We start from the raw sequence: 22,986 nt of genomic DNA on the forward strand, positions 1-22,986 counted from the left end.
GTGGGGATGAAGGTGATAGGTCGGAGAGGACGGTGGAGCGGATAGGTGGGAAGGAAAATTGACAGGTTGGACATGGTTGAAGAGCTTCAGGGCAGAGGAGATGACCTGGTGGTAGCAGTGAGACAGAGACTCACTGAGATCTTTGCAGAGAGGAGGAGAACTTATTCAAGGTAGGCATCCTTGCAAGAGGATTTGCAGTAAGGTTAAAATCAACTAGGCAGAATTGAGGACTGCAGATGCTCGAAATCAGAGTCTAGATTAGAGTGGTGCTGGAAAAGCATAGCAGGTCTGGCAGCATCCGGGAAGCAGGAATATTGACGTTTCGTGCAAAAGTCCTTCATCAGGAATGAAGGCAGGGAGCCTCTGGGATAGAGAGATAAATGGGAAGGGGGTGGGGCTGAGGAGAAGGTAGCAAAGAGTAAAATAGGTGGATGGGGGTGGGGATGAAGGTGATAGGTCCGAGAGGAGGGTGGAGCAGATAGGTGGGAAGGAAGATTGACACTTCGGACATGGCTGAAGAGCTTCAGGGCAGAGGAGATGACCTGGGGGTTGCAGTGAGACACTATGACCCTATGGAGCTGCTCGGGACGAACCTCACAAAAACCACTGAATATTTTTCCAGATCTTCTTTACAAAGGCTTTCCTGAAAAAAAAATAATTCAATAGTATTTCTGTAGACTGCATTCTTTCCACTCGATAAATTCTTCATTTATTTTGTATAATATTGTAATCTTTCTTGAATCGATTATGAAATCAAAATTTTCACACCAATGCAGTGTTGAGCGAGTGCTGCCTTCTATTTATACATCATACCTAGACCTTCTGGTGTTGGGGAAGGTCTCTTGACCCTATGTAACAAAGAGCTCTCCTACTCAATATTCGACCAGCAATAATTCATCACTGAGAGGGATGTCTTGTCAAAGGGAGCAGCTCCACTGAGCGGAAAACTATTCATTCTCACTGATCCAACTTGAATTTCCAGTCCATTGCTCCAACTGTGGGTAACTGGTAGGGAGAATATCGCACACAGGATCGATTGATGTGATCTGTGATCTGCACTGACAGCCTGGGGACAGAATTACACCAACCGGCCGAAATACCACGTGACTCAAGGGACCGGTTCTTGGTTGACACGTTTCCCTGGCAGCAGTCCCGTCATGAAACCCCACGTGATCCTCAGAGCCCAGCCTCCAATGCGACACGTGATCCTGAGCGGGACGTGACTCCCGCGGAGCCCTACCTCCAATGCTAAACATCACTCCAAACGGTGCCCCGCCTCCAATACTACACGTGACCCTCAGCGAAACGAGCCCCGGCCAATGCGGCACGTGACGCAATCGAGCCACGCCTCTAATAGGTGGCACGTGATTCCCAAGGAGACCCCGCCTCCAGACTGCACGTGACCCTCAGCGACCAATGGGGAAACGTGTCTCCCGTGGGGCCCCGCCTCCATTGTGGCACGTGATCTCCTGGGGTTCCTGGCGTCGTGCGGCCGCTCGACGGACCGGGGACGGAAGTTAAAAATAACTTTACGATGATCGTAAGGCTGTATACCTGGATTTACGTTTGTGCGGTTTTTCAGCTACAACCTGCTTGTCAGGCCGGGCCCATGGTGCAGAGGCAGATCAACACAACTCACGCTGTTCAGCCAAAGGAATCTACTTCCCATTTTAACTTAAATGTCAGCTGTTTCCTGTGGGTTCCTGACTGAAGGATGTGAACGACAGTGGCCTGGTAGTTTCTAAATAGATGCGTAGGCTTTGAGCAAAAGGTGCAGGAATGTGAGAAAGAACTCTGAGTTCTGTCGATCTGAACATTACGGTGGTGGTGGTGGTGGTGGTGGAAGCAGAGTTGCACAAATCTGATCATCAATCGGGGCGGTCTTCTCAAAAGGAAATTTGCTGGCTGTCCGGGCAAATAAGCTTGCACCATATCAAATTGCGATAGACACGGAAATGGGACTGTTAGATGACCTCATTGAACTGGATGTCAACCTCCAGTGAGAAAAGGACTCATTTCCCCTTTCCCCACCTCACCTTATATCCAAACTTCCAGCTCAGCACTGTCCCCATGACTTGTCCTACCTGCCTATCTCCTTTTTCACCTATTCACTCCACCCTCCCTCCGCCCCTGACCTGTCACCTTCATCCCCACCCCCACTCACCTATTGTACTCTATGCTACTTTCTCCCCACCCCCACCCTCACCCTCCTCTAGCTTATCTCTCCACGCTTCAGGCTCTCTTGCCTTTATTCCTGATGAAGGCAATATAGGCTTTTGCCCGGAACATCGATTTTGCCGCTCCTCGGATGCTGCCTGAACTGCTGTGCTCTTCCACCACCACTAATCCAAAATCTGGTTTCCAGCATCTGCAGTCATTGTTTTTACCTAGTTGATTTTAACCCCTCTGATTACGGAGTCAATCCTGTACTGAGTTCAGAAAATAACCATGCAATTCCTGTTACTTTGTTGCAGGCTGTTTTCCGTATGTATAACAGTAAACAACATATTTGGCAGCATTACAAATCTAGAAATGTTGCCCTTGTCAGTTAACATAAATGAAATGTGACATATGTTGTACTGTCACAAAGTAATCATGTGACACTAATGGTGGCTAGTTTAAGAACTGCTGGTAATCATTTCTAGAGTTGCCATTTTTATTTTGTTTTTATTCGACTACCCATGTTCAGTATTAGAAGTAATATGTTTATATATGCAAGTTAGTAAATGTCACTCATGGTGCACTTGATCCTTGAACCCTCAGTCTGTAATACTGAAAGGTCAGTTGGGTGCAGCTGTTTCTCTCTTTAGGAGCACAGCCATAACTTGAGGAGTAGAGCACAGTCTAGGCTGACAACTGAGAGAATGTTGCACTTTTGGTTGGGACATTTAAATGATGGCTTTGTCTTTCTGTTACAGTCACAGAAAGAAGACACCCATTTATGGTAGCATTTTTCACAATCACCCAACATAAAGTATATTATGATCAATTAAGTACTTTTGAAGTGTCGTCACTGTTGTAATGTCGGAAATCGAGCAGTGAATTTCCACAAAACAATGTGTTATGACCAGACAATTAACATCAAAAGAAAACAAATTGAGGGATAAATATTGGACAGGAGAGTGGGGCTCCTTGTTGTCTTTGAAATACTGCCATTGGATCTTTCAAATCCACCCTAGGGGTTAAGTGCACGAAACACTGTAAGGACAAACGGGCAGACAATTAGCAATCTGCATCCACTAACACCAACCAGCCACTAAACGCCATGATCAGCTGTCTCAAGTAACCCCACACACATGACAAGGACCACAAATTCGATTGGGACAACACAACAATCAGAGGACAGCCAGAGACTTCCTAGAGGCATGGTACTCATCCACGGACTACATCAACCAACGTGTAGACCCAATATACCAGTAATGACAACAAGCAACCAGAAGCAGCAGGAACTGAACCAAATAAATTCCAGAAGAGAGAGTACAGCAGGGCTTCGTAGGAGGCTCCAAAGCACTGAAGATGTCACCTAAACAGGGACAAAATGTCTGCAAATCAACTTCCCAGCTTGGTGAAAATACCCACAACCATGGCATACCAGAATAATAATAGCAATAGAAATTAGAAAGAGTATCGCAGGAAGATGCTAAGGCTGGAGTAAGGAAACTTCAGAGGAAGCATGAGGAAAGAATGGCAGGCTGTGCCACAACAAATAGTAAAATATTCTTAAAATATATTAAGAGTAAAAGATAGAGTGGGGCCCGTAAGGAACAAGAATGGTAATCTGCTCACTGAAGCAAAAGATATGGCAGAGGCCCTAAATGAATATTTTGCTTCTCTCTATACCAAGTTAGAAGATGGTGACAGTGGCCTAGTTGAAAACACAGATGTTGAGCAACTGAACAGTATATTGATAGATAAAGAAGAGATGCACAAAGGCTGGCAGCACTCCAGGTAGGGAAATTCCCAGGCCTGGACGGGATGCATCCTCGACTGCTGAGGGAGTTAGGGGAGAAATTATGGAGCAGTTGACAGAAAACTTCCAGGCCTGCCTGAACACAGGATTAGTTCTAGGGGACTGGTGGATTGCAAATGTGACACTGTTGTTTAACAGTATAATAACCCAGGAAACTACAAACCTGTCAGCTTGATATCAATACTAGGAAACCTGATGGCGGCCATAATATGAGATAAAGTAAATGTACACTTAGGAAAAAGTAATTTAATATGAGACATTCAACATGGCTTTGTCAAGGGCAGGTCATTTCTGACAAATTTAATTGAGTTCTTTGACGAAGTGACACAGGCAGTGGAAGATGGTAGTGCTGTGAATGATGTATATTTGGACTTTGAGAAGGCATTGGATATGGTGCCCCATGTCAGATTGGTTAGCAAATTACAAATGTCTGGGATTGATAGATCATCGTGGAATGGATTAGAAGTTGGCTGAAAAGATAAGAAACAATAGGAATAAATGGGCATTTCTCATTTTGGAGATGAGTTGAAAGTGATGTTCCCCAGGTATGGGTGTTGGGACTCTTGCATTTTCTGATTTATATAAATGATTTGGAGATGGGTGTAGAGAGCAGAATCTCTACATTTGCAGATGATACTAAACTAGGGAGAATAGTGAATTGTGAGGATGATGCTGAGCGACTTTAGAGGGACATTGAAAGTTGACCAAATGGACAGGCACCTGGTAGTTCAGTTTCAATGGAGAGAAATGTGAGGTGATACATTTTGATGGAAGAAACATGGAGAGGCAATATAGGCTTAATGGTACAACTTTGAGGGGAGTACAGGAGCAGAGAGACCTCAAGGTTCACATGAAGGTGGCTAGACACATTGAAACAATTGTTAAGAAAGCTTCTAAGATCCTTGAGTTTATAAATAAGAGTATAAAAGCAAGGAAATGATGCTTCATCTCCTAAAATCATTGGTCAGACCACATTTGGAGTATCGTATTCAGTTCTAGGCACTTTATTTAAGGAAGGATGTTAAAGCCCGAGAGAGAATTAAAGGGCAGTTTACTAGAATGAGACAGGAATGAAGGATTTTAAATACGTGGAAAGATTAGAGAGATTAGGCTTATTCGCCATGGAGTAGAGAAGATTAATATTATTGTTCAAAATTATGAACAATTTTGATAGGGTAAGGAAGGATATTATTGCGTTGCCAAATACCAGAATAATGCCATTTACAGGTTCACTGATGACACCACTGTAGTCAGTCAAATCTCAGATGGCGATGAAACAGACTACAGATGGGAGGGTGAAGACCTGGAAAAATGGTGCACGGAGAACAACCTAGCTCTCAATGCCAGCAAAACCAAGGAACTCATTATTGACTTTCGTCGGATGTTACTCATGCCGCCCCCCCTACACATTAACAGCACAGAGGTGGAATAAGTGGAGAGTGTCAAGCTCCTGGGAGCGGTCATCCACAACAAGCTTTCTTGGATTCTTCATGTTGATGCATTGATTACAAAGGCCCAACAACGTCTCTTCTTCCTCAGGCAGCTGAGGAAACTTGGCATGACAGCAAATACTCTTGCCAACCCTTGCCAACTATAGGTACGCCATCGAGAGCATTCTGTCTGGATATATCATTACCTGGTATGGCAACTGTACCATTCAAGGACGGTTATAGAGAGTGGTGAACTCGGTCCGGACAATCACAAGGCCAATCTCCCATCTGTAGAATCCATCTACCAGGCCCGCTGTCAAGGAAAGGCTGGCAACATTCTCAAAGATCCACCCCACCCTGGCAATGTTTTTCTACAATCTCTACCATTGGGGAGAAGGTACAGAATCCTGAACACACACACACACACACACACACTAGCTGATTTCAAAACTGTTTCCACCCGACTGTTGTTAGAACACTGAATGGACTCACACACTCTTAACATTCGCCTATACCTGTGTTTTTGTTTCTGCCGCTGTTTACATATTAGTTATTTATCTATGCTACTTAACTCTGTGATCTGCCTGTATTGCTCACAAGACAAAGCTTTTCACTGTGTCTAGGTACACGTGACAATAAATTCAATTCAGTTCAATACTCTGAATCTACTCGATGGTATGCCAGTAACAAAGGATCACAATTTCAAAATAGTCTGCAAGAGAGCTAGGAGTCAGCTGAGGAAAAACTTCTTTAATCAGAGAGTTGTTAGGATTTGTAATGTACTGCCTGTCAGAGTGGTGGAAGCAGAGGAGAGGTTGATATTTTTGAAAATGAAGTTAGAGAATCACAGAAATAGGGCTGGAGATTTGGACTAGCTGGGTAGCTCTTTCAGCAGCCGGTATAGACACAATGGGTTGAATAGCTGCCTCCTGTTCTGTAAAATTCTGTAATTCTATGATTGTCAGCTTTATTCATTTATCACAAACATCAGCGAGTTTATCTTAGGAACAAAAACAGAAATTGTCTGAGGAACTCAGCAGATTGACAGCATCCGTGGGGAGAACGTAGAGTTATTCAGTGACCCTACAGAACCATTCAGATCTGGGGTGAAAATACTGTTAAATAGAAATATCCAAAAGTTGCTGTTTGAGTTGTGCTGTTTCATGAGGTTCACAAAAACAGCATCTTTTATCTCTGACATGCACAGCATGATATGCAGTTGCAATATTTGCTTGATCGCAGTATTTGTTCCCAACATTTAATCCATCACCATGATCTATCCACATGTGCACCCTTTGTTAGGATCATTCCCTGAATGGAAACGTTCTACTTAATCTTTAATCAGAGCTCAGTACCCTTCACTGGAAAAAGGAAGCTTGTTTAAGTCTTACTCCAGGCAGTAACCCTGCAGAGAATTACTGTTTGTAAAATGATATATCCCAGTGAATGTTTCTGGAGTAAAAAGAAGGGACTATTCCTGCTAAAAGCAGCTGCAAATGTGGTCTTTTAGGGGCTATGAAAATAATAAGTGTTAGCACAGAGTGAAGGTGGATGACAGAATTATGGTTCAATGCTCGGTTTATAGGCCAGGAGAGAAACACAAAAGTGGGAAGAGTCATATTAGTCAGGTGTAACTCTCACCTTTCACACTTGTAGACTGCAATATGCTATCGGAACTACTGGATGTACTTTGGACTAGTAATTAATAGAGCAAAAGCTCTGTTGACAATATAATGACTCTGGTATACCTGAAATAAATGTACAAGACCAAATGTAATTACCTTCTCTTTTTTTTTACTTTCAATTTAATCTGTTTGCTTGTTAAAGTTGTTTTCTGTACTTCATTTGACATTCAATTCATTCATGGTTTTGATGCTTGAATGCAGTCCCTTCCACTGTTTATTTCAAAATCCATGAATCTGATTCTTTATGGTGATACCATTGGTTTCAGGTTCTTTCCGATCTCTCGTTTCCTTCACTGCACCATTATTAGTTCAGGCTTGCAGCAGTTCTTTGGGCGAAAATGTTTTGAACTGAAGAATGCAATGCCATGTTCGATTATAACAGAAATCAAAAGTGTTGAATTCTCTTCCGTTTCTTTCAGAGTCACCGCTGAAGGATGGAAGAACTATGACTGGGTGATGACTTTAACCGACTGTCCTTAAGCAAGCAGTCATGGTGGATGTTGGGAAGTGGCCTGTGTTCAGCTTGCTTTCCCCACAGGAAATTAAATCCATTCAGCAAGCCTGTGTCTTTGGTACTTCAGCAACTGAGGCAATCTATGTCACAAAAAATGACGAAGTAAGTCTTGGGATGACTTTTTATAACTTTGAGGTATATCCCTTTCAAAGTAGACCCTAAAAAGAAACCAATAGAATCGTGGATGCTGTAAATCAGAAACAAAACCAGAAATTGCTGGAAAAACTCAGCAGGTCTGGCAACACCTGTGGAGAGAGGTCAGAGTTAATGTTGACTCTGATTTCACTGCACAGATACTGCCAGACTGAAGACCATAAACAGCCTTTATGCTAAACAATTACTGATCTTTACATGACGAAAATAAACCATCTGCTTCCTGTAATGAGATTAAATAAGTGAAGATGTCTGGTTCTTTGCCTGCCTCCATGCCTGTTCCTGTTACTTTCCAATCTTTGGCAGAGCAATGGCGGGATCAGACCTGTCAACCTGCAAGTTAAGTAGTTTTGGTGGGTGCAAGGGTGTGGGAGTACCCAGTTGTTATGGTCAATGTATGCTTTCAGTACTGTGGTTCTGCAATTGTTAGCTGTTTGCCTTAACTTTTTTAAACTGTAAACTTTATAACCTTATTTTTTAATTTCAGTGTTTTTTTTGTCTGTCTATATAAGTTTCAGTTCTGTAAATGCTTTCATTTTAATTTATACTGCTTAATATTCACCCCTTCCTTTTGGAAAGTTGTGTTTCTTTTCCAACATTTATCTTTTAATCTTCCAATTTTATCCTGAATCTTGCTGCATCATGCTACAGAATTATAAACATAAACAAGTCTTTCAACCCAAGAACATGCCATTGTTGATGTCCCATACAAGCCTCTTCCTGCCCACCTTCATCTAATGCTAAGAGCATTTATTTTTATTCCCTTCCTCCTCATAGTTATTTAACTATCCATTTAGTGTATGTCTGCTGTTTGCTTCATTTGCTCCCTGTGAAAACACGTTCTAAACACTGACCACTCCCTGAGTACAAAAGATTCTTCTGGAGTTCCTATTTTGGTTAATTAGTGCCCCTCATACACTTAGGATCCTAACTTAAGACATGTTTAGAAGTAGAACCATCTCATGTCTGATGTGAATTATGGACCAGGCTAGATCACTCAAAATATTCTTAAGCAGGCAGCCCCAGACCATAACTTTGCTATTTGTTTCACTAAGTGTACAGTGAAAATTACCCAGAATAAGTTAGCTAGGTTGACTACTAGATTTTAAAATAGACAAAAAAAATTCACAAAATTACACAATGAAACACAAAGAACAGAATAAAGAACCCCTACAGAACTCAGTCTATCCAAACTAAAGTTAATTATGCTGTTCCGAATATACACAACAGTCCCAATAAGCAAACTCCCTTTAAAAACCAGTATAAACTGTTTCCACCCGACTGTTGTTAGAACACTGAATGGACTCACACACTCTTAACATTCGCCTATACCTGTGTTTTTGTTTTTGCCGCTGTTTACATATTAGTTATTTATCTATGCTACTTAACCCTGTGATCTGCCTGTATTGCTCACAAGACAAAGCTTTTCACTGTGCCTAGGTACACGTGACAATAAATTCAATTCAGTTCAATACTCTGAATCTACTCGATGGTATGCCAGTAACAAAGGATCACAATTTCAAAATAGTCTGCAAGAGAGCTAGGAGTCAGCTGAGGAAAAACTTCTTTAATCAGAGAGTTGTTAGGATTTGTAATGTACTGCCTGTCAGAGTGGTGGAAGCAGAGGAGAGGTTGAGCAGAACAAAAAGTGTGTTTCACTGCATAGATGGTCCTCTACGAGGTTGTTATTTGTCTTGGTGTGTATTCCAGGAAATAGCCAGTGCAGTACAGAGACCTGTATCATTGAGCCTGACATCGGTGGTGGGCAAGTTGTTGGAGGGAATCCAACAACTGTTCCGAATATACACAACAGTCCCAATAAGCAAACTCCCTTTAAAAACCAGTATAAATGGAATTCATGCTTACAGGTTGAAGTTGAAGGGCAGAAAAGAGAGAGACAAAGAGTTTCCACACAGCTCACTATTGAACTTCTCACCAGTTCAAGGCTGAATTAAGCTGCTCAGCGCAGCTAGAGAGCTGACCACTCCCTTCATACAGGTCACTTCTAAAACATGACCACTTTGGCCTGAAGTCTCATCTGTTTACATATGAACAAAAGGCCTCTCAAAATCCTTTTCATCCCTGTACCAGACCAGACTGATGAGAACCTGGCCTGGTTTATTACCGCTTTGAAAATAATCAAGGACCGAGTATCCTTGAGCCAAGGAACCGTTTTTTTTTAAAAAAAAGGGACTAGCTTTGTGACACATGTCAAACCTTTCATAACCTTAATAACCCCTACCAGGTCATTTCTTTTAGAGAAAGGCTTGTTTAATATTTCCTGAAAGTTGTAACCTCTGCATTCTAGTATCATTCTCGTAAATCCTTTTTTGAATCTTCTTCAGTGTATCTATCACCTTTTCACAATATGGAGACTAGAACAGTTCACAAACTCTGTGGTCTGATCAAGGGTCTGTACAAAGTTAATATAATTTGTCTGTCTTTCAGTTCAATTCCTCTAGAAATGAGCACAAGTAATTTGGTCATTAACATGTGTGACCAGTTTTAATGAATTTTATGTCTGTACTCCAAATCTCCCTATTCCTCTTCAAAATTTAATGTTTATTTTCCAATAAGTGTGTGGTCTCCTTATCCTTCCTACCATGATGTGTTGTCTCAGACCTTTACATTGAAACTTATTTAAAATTACACATCCATTCGACAATTGTATTAATGTTCTTGCATTTCGTTGCATTCTTCCTATAATTATTCATCTGTACTAACTCACACTGCCCCAAAATGTATTAATTTTAAAAGTTCTAAATTCTATTTAATACCTGAATTCAAATTATTTGTCTAAAGTTATGACATATAATCTGCATTCAGGAGGTTATTGAATATTTGGATAAAGATATTATGCAGGCAAATGGGAAGAAAGTCAGAAGTCACACGACACCAGGTTATAGTCCAACAGGTTTATTTGAAATCACTAGCTTTCGGAGTGCTGCTGCTGATGATGGAGGAGCACTCTGAAAGCTTGTGATTTCAAATAAACCTGTTGGACTATGACCTGGTGTCATGTGACTTCTGACTTTGTCTACCCCAGTTCAACACTGGCACCTCTGCATTTTGGGAAGGAAGTAAGAGATTGGCACTAGGTAATGATGCTTATTTAACAAATTGGTGCAAGCATGAATGCTTCCTTCTGTTCCATTACACTTCTGTGATAATGTTCCTAGTACCAATTCTTGTGATACCCCATTTCCCGGCTGTTTCCGTCTGCATAATGATCTTTGATCCCCACAACTCGCACACTGTTTTGTAACCAGCTTGCTACGTCCAACCTGTAACTTGTACAGTGATTCCCAAGTTCTGACCAAAACACAAATCTTCTTTTTGGTACCTTATTGGAGGCTTTCTGTAAATGTATTTACATTTTATATATTTAAAATATTTAGCATGAAAGAGGTCTAGCATAATAAGTAGAAGTAAAAACAGTTGCATTAGGATCTGGAATGCATTGCCTGAGTGTGTGATGGAACCAGGTTCGGATAAAGCATTCAAGAGGGAATTAGATTATTATTCATCACTGAAGAATATTCAAGCCTACAGGAAGAAGATGGCAAAGTGACAGTCTCAAACTGTTCCTTTGGAAAGCCAGCGTAGATCTGATGAGTCAAGTGACCCCTCCTATGCAGCAATCACTCTCTGATCCTAATTCTTTGATGTCTTAATGTATACTCTTATCTACGATATTTGCTACTACTGCAAATAATTCAATAAGGTTGATTGAGGATATCAATCGCTTTCAAAATTCATGCTAATTACATATTCAGTTTCTAGGTTTTTTTTTAGTACTACTTTGACTGAGGTTTTTATATCTATCTTGCCACTGACATGATGCTAATTAACCTATAATTCCTGCTTCAGTTCTGTCTAGAAATAATAATAGCTGCTCGCCAGCCTTCTGCCACACTCACGTTTCAAATAAAATTGTGTATCGACATGCACACTGCATATAGAAATATCTATAATCCTGCTTTTAATTGAAGATGTGAATACAACCCCTCCAGACAATAGTGTTTTTTTTCTCTCAATTTAAATAGTTAATCAATTTAGGAATAGATACCTTTGCTGCGAACGGAATTTGTGCAGCTTTCTTTGAGATACACAAGGTGCACAATAACCACTTCTAGTAAGTGATTTGAGTAGCATATCTTGACGACTAGCTCACATGGCTCACTGAACTCAAACCACTTCTGTTGCAGGTGTTTGCACTTGGGGTAAATTGCAGTAACTGCCTAGGAATTGGGGACGGTCAGAGTGTAGTTACACCAAAGAAAATAGAAGCTTTGTGTGGGAAGAAAATAATTTCTCTCAGTTATGGAAGTGGGCCACATATTTTACTTGCAACTAAAGGTAAGCATAAGTTCAACTGTAACAGCAATTTCCAATGTATTTTTCAAGATTTTCCAGTTGTCAGCCATGGCTCAGCAGTAGTTGTCTCGCATCCTTAAACAGAAGGCTCTGGGCTCAAATCCCTTTCAGAGACTGCAGCACATAACCCAGGTTGATGCTTCAGTGTAGTATTGAGAGTGTGCTGCCTTCTGTCAAAGTTAAACTAAGGTCCTTCTGGTTCCAAAGTTAAAATTTCCTGTGGTACTAGTCAAAGTACAGGGGAGTTCTCCTGGTCAGTACAGAACAACCTCAGTTATCTGAACATCAGTGATCTGAATTTCAGATTATCCGAACAAGATCTCAAGCTCCCATAATAAAAATGTCCCATAAAAACACTGGTGCAATGATAGTGTCTTTTGTTTACAATGATTAAAAGTATATTATGATTACCTGTCCTGAAGAACATGTGAAAATGCTGTCAAAAACAAGGAAACACAAGCACCTCAAGCAACAGCGACTGGGTATTTTTAATGTAAGTGTTAGTTACACTGCCCTTTGTAAAAGTAATGGGTCGTTTATGAAGAAAATGGCAGAGAAAGCAAATGCATGAGAGAGGCAGTGCTTCTGTCTTTCTATCATGACACTGAGTTCAGATGAAACTGACAAATGCTCTTGTGATTTTAGAAGCTGTTTGAAACCTTGTTGAATGCTGTGATTTCCATATTTTTGTGATGGTGAGGATTTAGTCCTTCTCAGTTTAACCGGACTTGTGCAATTTGCTCCTCGCAACCTGGAATATTGCTCTAGTATTACTTCCTGCTGTTAAGATAATTCTGAACAAAACATTTAAAACCTGCAATTTGCAGAACGCAAAGAATAGTTTGTTTAAATAGCAGACTCATCAAAATGATAGATTTAAACAACCTCTCTGGTAGAGCAGTGTTTGATCCTCTAATCTCTTCCAGATATATGTAGTGTTTAAGGAATGTTTGAGGATTTGGCCTCCACCTCAATGAATTTTATTTACAGAAAAAAGTGATTTTATTTGTAAAATATCATGAATATTTAAGCAATATCCAGTGTTTGTACACATTTTATCGATTGAATGAATAAAAACTCTGTAAACATGTTTTATTTTACATTTTATGTTCAGTATGGCTTCCTTTCTTTACAATCAGATCAGTTATCCGAACAAAAGGCTTCCGCCCATCTCATTCAGATTATTGAGGTTGTTCTGTATTTATTAATGAATGTTGCTAAAACTGATTGTGATCATTCTGCATTACTGTTTTTGAAACAAACTGTACAGAAATAGACTGTGTTTCACTTATTAGATCTTTGACTGTCGAGTGCTTCGAGTGATTCTGAAGTTATGAAAGATGCTGTGAAAATGCAATGTGTTTTCCTTTTGGTGTTTTCCTATAACATTAGAAATGTTGAGTTTAATACCTGGAAAGCTAGAATGTTGTAAACCTCTCACCTGAATGCATCTACTTGGAGTGACCAGAGTTGGTGCTTTTCTACAGCTGATTGAGTTTTTGTTGCATATCGATGCATTTGTCAAAACTTTTCTTTATCACATTGGATATTCATCTGTAGTTGGCAGATATTTGATCAAATGGCTGATACTAACAAATGACGACAGAACTGTTTAGTTTTAACAAATTAATATGATGTTCTCAGGTGAAATCTTGTTGATAATAGCACAAAAGAGGCTAGATTTCCCTGCAAATCTAAACACCTTTTTATGTGATGGATTTATCACCATTGTCCCTCAATCAACCTCTCAAAGACAGATTATCTGATCATTATCATATTCCCCATTTGTGGGCATTCATGCACAAATTGGCTGCCACATTTCCTGTATTATGACAATAATTACACTTCTGAAAATCATAACTAAGTGTTTTGATCATGAAAGACTTCTATATAAATATACATTTTGCTACCTTCTCCTCCAGTACACCCCTATAACAGGATGTTCGTAAGGTGTAAAAGCAAATTACAGCAGATGCTGGAATCTGTACTAAAAACAATCAATGCTGGAGATCATAGCGGGTCAGACAGCATCCACAGAGAGAGAGCAAACTAACGTTTCAAATCTAGATGACTCTTCATCAGAGCTCAACTCAACTTGAAATGTTAGCTTGCTCTGTCTCAATGGATGCTGTCTGACCCGCTGTGATCTCCAGCATTGATTGTTATCTATAAGGTGATTAGGTTTTCAAATTGGCTTTGAAATCTTGAACTGTATCAGCTGTTTTCTCTGGCTAACATTGTTTCCATTGTGGTTGTTGCAGCTTCCCTCAATTTAGGAGAGTCAATGAGATCTAGAGGACAGTAAAAGGCCCTTCAACCCATTGCTTCTGCACTCGGTCAAAAACAAACAGCAATTATTCTAATTGTATTTTACAGCACTTCCTAATACTCGCTTTGTATGCTTTGGCATCCTATGTGCACATTTCAATACTTCATAAATGTTATGAGTTTCTGCCTCAACCATCTTTACAGGCAGCAAGTTCCAGATTCCCATCATCCTCTCAGGAAATAGTTTTTCCTCATGTCTCTTATAAAAATTTCTACTCTTGTCTTAAAACTGCTCCCGGTCGTTGATTTGTTCACAAAGGGGAAAAGTTATCTATGCTACTCATAATTTTATACATCATCATTGTCCCCTCCCGAGCTCCACTGCTCTAAGGAAATGTCTTTGACAAAACAAAGCTCTGTTTGTTTTGTCAAAGACATTTCCTTAGAGCAGTGGAGCTCGGGAGGGGACAAAGCTCTGTTTGTTTTGTGCCATATTCTTTCACAAAACTATGAATGTTGCAGTGGAGAGATTGTAATTGATTGTATTGCATCAGAGTTCTCTGATGGAAGTGTTTGTTAATCAAGTTTGTTGGCTTGAGCTTATAGCGTGTGATTGAACGTTTCTTTGTCTTGTGCCACTGCACTTAATGTACTTTGCCTTACATTGATCATTGCTCCAGGAGCCAACATCCAGTGGAAATGGCAGCCCTTGAGGTGGCACTTTGGCTTAGATTGTATGGGTGAGGAAGAGAAGAATTTTTCAGGGTAGATTCTGCTTTACCTGCCTCTGAACCAATCCAGATAAAAAAAATTGCACAGCGAAAGTGAGACTGATGTTATTCATTTGAAATACAAAAGGTACTTAGATTTCTGGGCAGCACCCGAATCTGTGGCTGCCATCTTCAAATAGTCTCTGGAGCTTTTCAGTCACTTCCAACCATTATGATCTTTTTCAGATGGAGAAACTTATTCCTGGGGCCTCAACAGTTATGGCCAGCTGGGTAATGGGACAACTGGTCCAGGCTCATTGCCTTTCCTTGTCTCAAGCATGTTCTATGACAAGACAGTGATGGAGGTTGCTTGTGGCTCCAATCACTCTGTGATCCTAACAATAGAAGGCGAGGTGAGAGCTGACTTGTCCAATGCAGTCTCCGTTATTTGTTTGATACCTGTGATCTAAATTTATCTACATTTGTTTCCCAACTTTACAGTTGTAAAATTTAATCTTTTTAAAGTGTCTAATGCAGTGGGGATGGTAGAATGAAGAGCTTATTGGATTTCAGTCTTGAATTAAATTACCTTGCACGTTTGTTTTCATTGAACCCAGAAGGAACTAATTCAGTCCATTGTACCTGAACTTGCTCTTTGAAACAATAATGTCATTCTGTACCCTTTCCAAGCCCTTGACAACCTTGGGTGCCGTAAAGAAAATAGTATCCGAGCATAAATTGCCCTCGCTTAAAGCAATTCCTGGCCTAATTCCTTGTGAAGGGCTTTTGCCAGAAACATCGATGCTCCCAGACCTGTGCTTTTCCAGCACCACACACTCCCCTCTCTTAAAACAATGTCAAGTCACTTTCAGACGTTATTAGGAACTGTCTGGCTTTGTGTGTTCAAAGATTTATTTACACTATACTCCAAAAGCAGATGTATTTATGATCTTTCAGCCTTAGTGTTTGCAAATAGGCATTCTTTGGATGCCAAAAATGTGGTACTGGAAAAGCATAGCAGGTCAGGTAGCATCTGAGGAGCAGGGGTATTGATGTTTTGGGTAACAACCCTTCATCAGGAATGAAGCTTGAGAGCCGAGATGAAAGGGAGGAGGGTGGGGCTGGGGGGGTGGAAGATAGCTTAGAGTGCGATAGGTAGATGGAGATGGGAGTAATGGTGATAAATCAGAGAGGAGTGGATAGGTGGGAAGGAAGATTGACAGGACAGGTCATGAGGGCAGTGCTAAGTTGGAAGGTTGGAATTGGAATGAGGTGGGGGCAGGGAAAATGAGGAAACTAGTGAAGTCCACATTGATGCCGTGTGTTTGGAGGGTCCCAAGGCGGAAGGTAGGTGTTTTTCCTCTGGGTATCGGGTGGTAAGGGTGTGATGATGGAGGCGGCCCAGGACCTGCATGTCCTTGGCAGAGTGGGAGGGGGAGTTGAAGTGTTCGGCCATGAGGCGGGAGGGTTGGTTGGTGCGAATGTCCCAGAGAAGTTCTCTGAAGCACTCTGCAAGCAGGTGTCCTGTCTCCCCAGTGTAGAGGAGACCGCATCAAGAGCAACAGATTCTGAAAATGACATGTGGAAGTGCAGGTAAAACTCTGATGGATGTGGAAGCCTCCTTTAGGGCCTTGGACGGAGGTGAGGTGGGAGGTGTGGGCGTGGGTTTTGCAATTCCTGCGGTGGCAGGGGAAGTTGCCGGGATGGGAGGGTGGGTTGTGGACCTGACAAGAGAGTCACGGAGGGAATGGTCTTTATGGAAATCAGATAGGGGAGGGGAGGGAAATATACCTTTAGTGGTGGGGTCCGTATGTAGGTGGCGGAAATGGCAGAGGATACAGAGGTTGGCGAGTGGAAGGTGGGGGTAGGGGGGGGTTTGTCCTTATTGCAGTTGGAAGGGTGGGGTTTGAGGGGAGAGGGGCGGGAAGTGGATGAGATGCACTGGAGGGCATCATTGACCACGTAGGAAGGGAAATTGCGGCCTTTGAGGAAAGAGGCCATCTGGTGTGTTCTGTGGTGGAACTGGTCCTCTTGGGAGCAGATGTGATGGAGGTGGAAGAATTGGGAATAAGGGATAGTGTTTTTACAGGATGCAGGGTGGGAGAAGATGTTGTCTAAATAGCTGTGGGAGTCAGTGGGTTTGTAGAAGATGTCAGTGTTGAGTCGGTCACTGTTGATGGAGATGGAGAGTCCAGGAAGGGGAGGGAGGTGTCTGAGATTGTCCAGGTGAACTTAAGGTCAGGGTGGAATGTGTTGGTGAAGTTGTTGAACTGTTCAACCTCCCTCGTGGGAGCACAAGATGACGCCGATATAGTCATCAATGTAGCGGAGGAAAAGGTGGTGCCGGTATAACTGCGGAAGATGGACTGTTCTATGTAACTAACAAAGAGTCAGGCAAAACTGGGGCCCATGCGGGTGCCATGGCACCCCCTTTCATCTGGAGGAAGTGGGAGGATTCAAAGGAGAAATAATTGAGGGTGAGGACCAGCTCAGCCAAACGAATGAGAATGTCAGTGGAAGGGTACTGGTCGAGACAGCTCCTCGGATGCTGCCTGATCTGCTGTGCTTTTCCAGCACCACACTTTTGACTCTGATTTCCAGCATCTGCAATCCTCACTTTCTCCTAATTGTTGGATGCTACCTGTTGAAAGATGGGATATCTATTGTACTGGTTCTGGGCTTTAAAGCTGAAGATCAATTTAGAATTTCCATTGTAAAATACTTTCAAATGTGACATTATACTTGAACACAAACATATGTATGCACACAACAAAAATTTTCACACATGTATGTAGAGATAAAAATTTGTAGAAAATAGCTATACACACTATAAAGTTGAGGCACACAACAACAATGCATGAACTTTAAAATATAAATTGACCAGTCAGCTGAATATATGGTGTGCATGATTGATATGCTGTACTCTAGAAATATTTCATGTTTGTTTGTCTCAAGTGCAACATTACAGTACAGTGTACATGCATGAATGGAACATTGAGTTAATTTCTATTAATCAAAGAATTATTTAATCTTTTGCAAAATTAGATCCCCAAATGTTACAGCCAATACACGCATGATCTTTTCATATTTGAGAATCTGCTCTGTTTCACTTAATACCATTTTATACATGACAATATGACCTTGCTATTTTTTTCCACAATTTAAGTAATCTCCTTTCTATGTCTGCTTGGATAACAGGTCTACTCCTGGGGTCACAACAACTGTGGGCAGGTTGGATCAGGATCCACTGCAAGCCAGGCAACACCACGGAGAGTAACAAACTGTTTGCAGAATAAGAGGGTTGTTGCTATTGCTTGTGGTCAGATATACTCCATGGCTACAGCAGATAACGGAGAGGTAGTTATTTGTTGAGATCCAGTATACTATGTAACATTGTGTTGTTGTGCATATGTTAGTGGAAGAATAATGAGGGCACTGCAGTGATATGAAAATGTTGCCTTTTACTGATGTTATACTGATTTAATTTGGATGAGCAAAATTAGCAATGGTTTTTCTGCGGGCTCAGTTCATGAGTTAATAGTCATATAATATTAAGCACAGAGGAAGAGCAGCCCAGTTTTTGAAAACCCTCTGTGACCGTGATTTTTTTTTGTTTAAAGCTTCAATTTGCTTCAAAGTCCCTTGTCCTGATTTGTGTCCAGGTAATGGGGTGAGAAAATGATGAGAGTGAGTTTGTATTTGGTGGAACACAAAATTGTCTGGATTGATGCTGCGCAGAACACTAAGCATGATTGTACAAGTTGTGGATTCGAGTCCGACTGTGGAGGCTTGAGCACAAGATCAAGGTTGACGCCTCAGTGGAGCTCTAGGGAACTGCTACAGTGTTAGAGCCATTGTTTTTGAGCTGAGACATTAAACTGAGGCACTTTCTTCTACCTCAGGTTGCATAAAAGGTCTAATGACAGTATTCCAAAAAGAGCAAGGGTATTTTGACTCGTGGCCTGGGTAGTACTTAGCTGATTCAACACCAATAATGCATGACTGTTTGTGAGCCATTATTGTCCACAAATTGGTTGCAGTGTCTCCTGTGATACAAAACTGACAATGTTGGCTGTAAAGCACTTAGAGACACCCTGAGGTCATAAAAAGCACTGCATAAATGCACGACTGTCTTTTTGAATTTGTTTACAGGTTCTAGCATCTTACAAATTGTAATCAGGTCATTTGCATGGTTTATCGATGAAATTTTGCACTTTGATTGCAACCTTTTACTGACTACTTTGGACAGATTTGCATTGTGGGTAAGAGAAATACTTACAATTGCCCTATACTTATCTAATTGCCTGGTACCTCTGGGCGATGCAGTGTGATGAGTCTGCAGCTAAATATGTTTGAAGTTAGAGAGCTTCTTCCTGAATTTAGATTTAAATGCAGAGGGGGAGCTCTGGCCCTGTGCACCTTCTTATGGCTGAATTAATGCTGGAAAATTGTTGCAAAGATTGCAGTACAGTGTGACTTTGGTGCTTTGAGCTCAGTGTTTAATATTTATCTCAGTGTTACCATAAAGCTGTCATCTCAGAGTGAGAAGATTGTGGGTTTAAACCTCACTTGGTTCCTTTAGTCCCTACCATGGGCTAACATTGTGGTGCAGTGCTGAGGGAGATTTTCCAGTATCCTGATCAACATTTATCCTTCAAAATCCACTACCAAATCATTTGTCTAGTGTTCTGTTTTTGTGGAAACTATGAATTATGTAAATGCCAGTTCTAGGTTGTGCCAGGAGCATACATGTGCAAAGAGATAGAGAGACAATGATACCTTGTAAACAATGGAAGGAGCTGCCCTGTTCAGGGTTAACGTGGAGACCAATAATTTTTTTCTCAGAGCTTGAGGCCATGGTTATGATGCCTCCGTACTCACAGCACTGCCTCTATTGCCCTCCTATAGCTGGCCCTTTCTCATAGATTAAGGAGTTGAAATGACTATAACTGTAGCTTATTTTGTCAATGTGCATATGAGGATGAGGTGTATTTCCTTTCCTTGAGAATGCTGGGTAAAAATCCAACCATCAAAAGGCCAAGGCTGCACAAGGGATTGGTTGCCACTTTTTAAAAACTAATTTACATGAAATAAAGATGTAGTAGTACTGTGCCTGCACTGGCAAGACTGCACATGCAGTGTGTGATGTCAGTTGAAAGACCTGTGGCTTGTTGCAACCAGTGTTGCCAGGGTTGGACGATCTGAGCTATGGGGAGAAGCTGAACAGGCTGGGGCTGTTTTTCCTGGAGCATCGGAGGCTGAGGGGTGACCTTATAGAGGCTTACAAAATTATGAAGGGCATGGATAGGGTAAATAGACGAAGTCTCTTCCCTGGGGTCAGGGAGTCTAGAACTAGAGGGTGAGAGGGGAAAGATATAAAAGAGACCTAAAGGGCAACCTTCACGCAGAGGGTGGTACGTGTATGGAATGAGCTGCCAGAGGATGTGGTGGAGGCTGGTACAATTGCAACATTTAAGAGACATTTAGATGGGTATATGAATAGGAAGGGTTTGGAGGGATATGGGCTAGATGCTGGCAGGTGGGACGAGATTGGGTTGGGATATCTGGTCGGCATGGACGGGTTGGACCGAAGGTTCTGTTTCCATGTTGTACATCTCTATGACTCTATGACAGTGACACCACTAGCCCTGTCTGCACTAGTGCTGATATTCAGAGTAATTACTCCATTTTCTGGGAATTTACTGTATGAAAATTGGCTGCTGGATTTCCCTGCAAAATACCGTGGCTGCACTTAAAACTAAATTACACTGAATAGCTTTGGAGTGACATCAGATCACAAAAGGCTTTCTCATTTTTACACTTTACAGAACTGACTAAAACTTCATTGCTGCTGCAACAGTCAGCTTGGATCAAAACACAGGAACAGTGAGGTTAGGTGTAGTTGTTCATTTTCTCCTGCACGCCTAATACTTACAGGCCATTTGCCAGAACAATGCCAAGTTAATTCTTGTATTTCCTTTCAACATTATTCCTTCAAATGGTCTTTGTCTGTCATCACTTAAATTTATTGAGAGGGCTATATAGAGTTATAGACAGCAGGGAAACAGACTCTTCAGTCCAACTCGTCCATGCTGACCAGGTATCCTGATCTAGTCCCATTTACCAGCATTTGGCCCATATTCCTCTAAATCCTTCCTATTCATATACCCATCTACATGCCTTTTAAATGTTGTAATTTACTCACCGCCACCATTTCCACTGGCAGCTCATTTCATGCTCTTTGTGAAAAAGTTGTCCCTTAGATACCTTTTAAATTTTTCACTTCTCACATTAAATCTGTGCCCTCTAGTTTTGGACTCCCCTTCCCTCGGGAAAAGACCTTAGATTATATATCTATCAGTGCCCTTCTTGATTTAATTAAATCTGAATAAGGTTTCCCCCCTCAGCTTCTGATGCTGTGGGGAAAATAGCTGCAGCCTGTTCAGCCTCTTCCTTTAGCTCAAATCCTCCAATCCTGGCACCATCATTGTAAATTTTTTCTGAACCCATCATTGGTTAATCAAAGATTGCAAGAAATAGGAACAAGAGTAGGCTGTTTGGCCACTCGAGCCTGCTTTGTCATTCAGGTAGGATTGTAATCGATCCAAAATTTGTCACGGCCACTCTCCTGCCCCTTCCTTGTAATATTAATTCCTCATCCTGATCAATAATCTAGCTATCTCTGCCTTAAATGTGCACAAAGTTTTGCCACCACAGCTTTCTGTGGCAAGGAAATTCTTTGGAGTCTCAACCCTCTGAAAGAAGAAATTCCTCATCGTCTCAGTTTTAAATTGGTGCCTCTGTATTCAGACACTGTGTTCTCTGGTCCTAGAATCTCCTTTTTAACCTGTCAAGACTTCTAAGAATCCTTTATGTTTCAAACAGATACATGGATAGGTAAGTGGAGAGACAAGTTAAATTGAAATTGATCTCCTCTTCAGGGGATGTAGACATTGCTAGCTGGGCCAGCATTTATTATTCATTCCCAAGTTATTCTTGAGCAGTAAAGTTCATAGATATGCTCAAAATTATGAAGGTAGATTGGGAGAAATTTGTTGCATTGCAGGAAGGTCAGTTACCAGAGGCGGTAAGTTTAAGATAATTCACAGAAGAGTGATAGCAATGTTTTCTTTACTTCACGTGCTGTTATTAACTAGAATTCACAGTCTGAGGTTTAATAGCAATATTCAAAAGATAACTAGATATAAATTTAAAAACAAAGAAGAAAGCGCTATGGGTAAAGCATAGGTGGAGTGAGAGTAATGGATTCACTTTCAAAAAACTAGTTCTAACACAGTTAGCTGAATGACTTCCTTGAATACTCTGATTTTATATATATTCGTCTTCTTTGTCTAGGTATACGCTTGGGGTTACAATGGCAGTGGTCAGCTGGGAACAGGAATCAGTGGAAATCACCTTACTCCTTGCAGAGTGACTGGGTTACAAGGAATTTGTGTCCTTCAGGTAAATATCCTTGGTAAACATCACCACCTGTTTTGTTAATTTATGTAAAGCAGATTGCTTTTACTGTCTGTTAGATAAAGTATGTTAGGCAGTTATGAACCTGCCTGAAATAGTGAATAATGTTTTAAAATTACCTAGCAGATTTTTAAAAGTGAATTCATGTCTCACCCTGTCATTAAAAACAGCTTTACAAATTAGCAAATGAGTAAAATTAATCAATACGATTTTGTTTTTCTAGATACAAAGTTAAGCACTGTGTGTAGTGTGAAAGCATTTTGGTATTCCACTGGTGTTCGTTTCAATCAGATAGTTTACTTTGCAGTAATATATAAGTGTGTGACCTTGGTAATGACATTATACATTGATGGTAGTTTAGTGGTAATGTTACTAAAGACATTAACCCAAAGTTCTTGAC

The 22,986-nt window shown here is 41.1% G+C and overlaps 1 protein-coding gene across 8 annotated transcripts in view; it reads left to right on the forward strand.

The window, feature by feature from the left end:
• Positions 1–1,461: 1,461 nt before the first annotated feature.
• The window catches only part of LOC122555483 (RCC1 and BTB domain-containing protein 1-like), a 37,963-nt gene continuing 16,438 nt past the window's right edge, over positions 1,462–22,986 (forward strand). Inside the window, exons 1-6 of one of the 8 annotated variants that reach the window (XM_087993011.1) lie at positions 1,462–1,540; positions 7,505–7,701; positions 11,961–12,111; positions 15,354–15,520; positions 18,306–18,464; positions 22,464–22,571. In XM_087993011.1, the coding sequence (XP_087849137.1) occupies positions 7,576–7,701; positions 11,961–12,111; positions 15,354–15,520; positions 18,306–18,464; positions 22,464–22,571 (711 nt within the window). In that variant the 5' untranslated portion in view covers positions 1,462–1,540; positions 7,505–7,575. The other 7 variants (XM_087993012.1, XM_087993013.1, XM_087993014.1 and 4 more) reach the window with 7 other exon arrangements.

This window comes from Chiloscyllium plagiosum, unplaced genomic scaffold, assembly GCF_037043375.1.
Source record: "Chiloscyllium plagiosum isolate Xiang-an unplaced genomic scaffold, Cpla_swu_hap1 HiC_scaffold_12, whole genome shotgun sequence".
NCBI lineage: Eukaryota > Metazoa > Chordata > Chondrichthyes > Orectolobiformes > Hemiscylliidae > Chiloscyllium > Chiloscyllium plagiosum.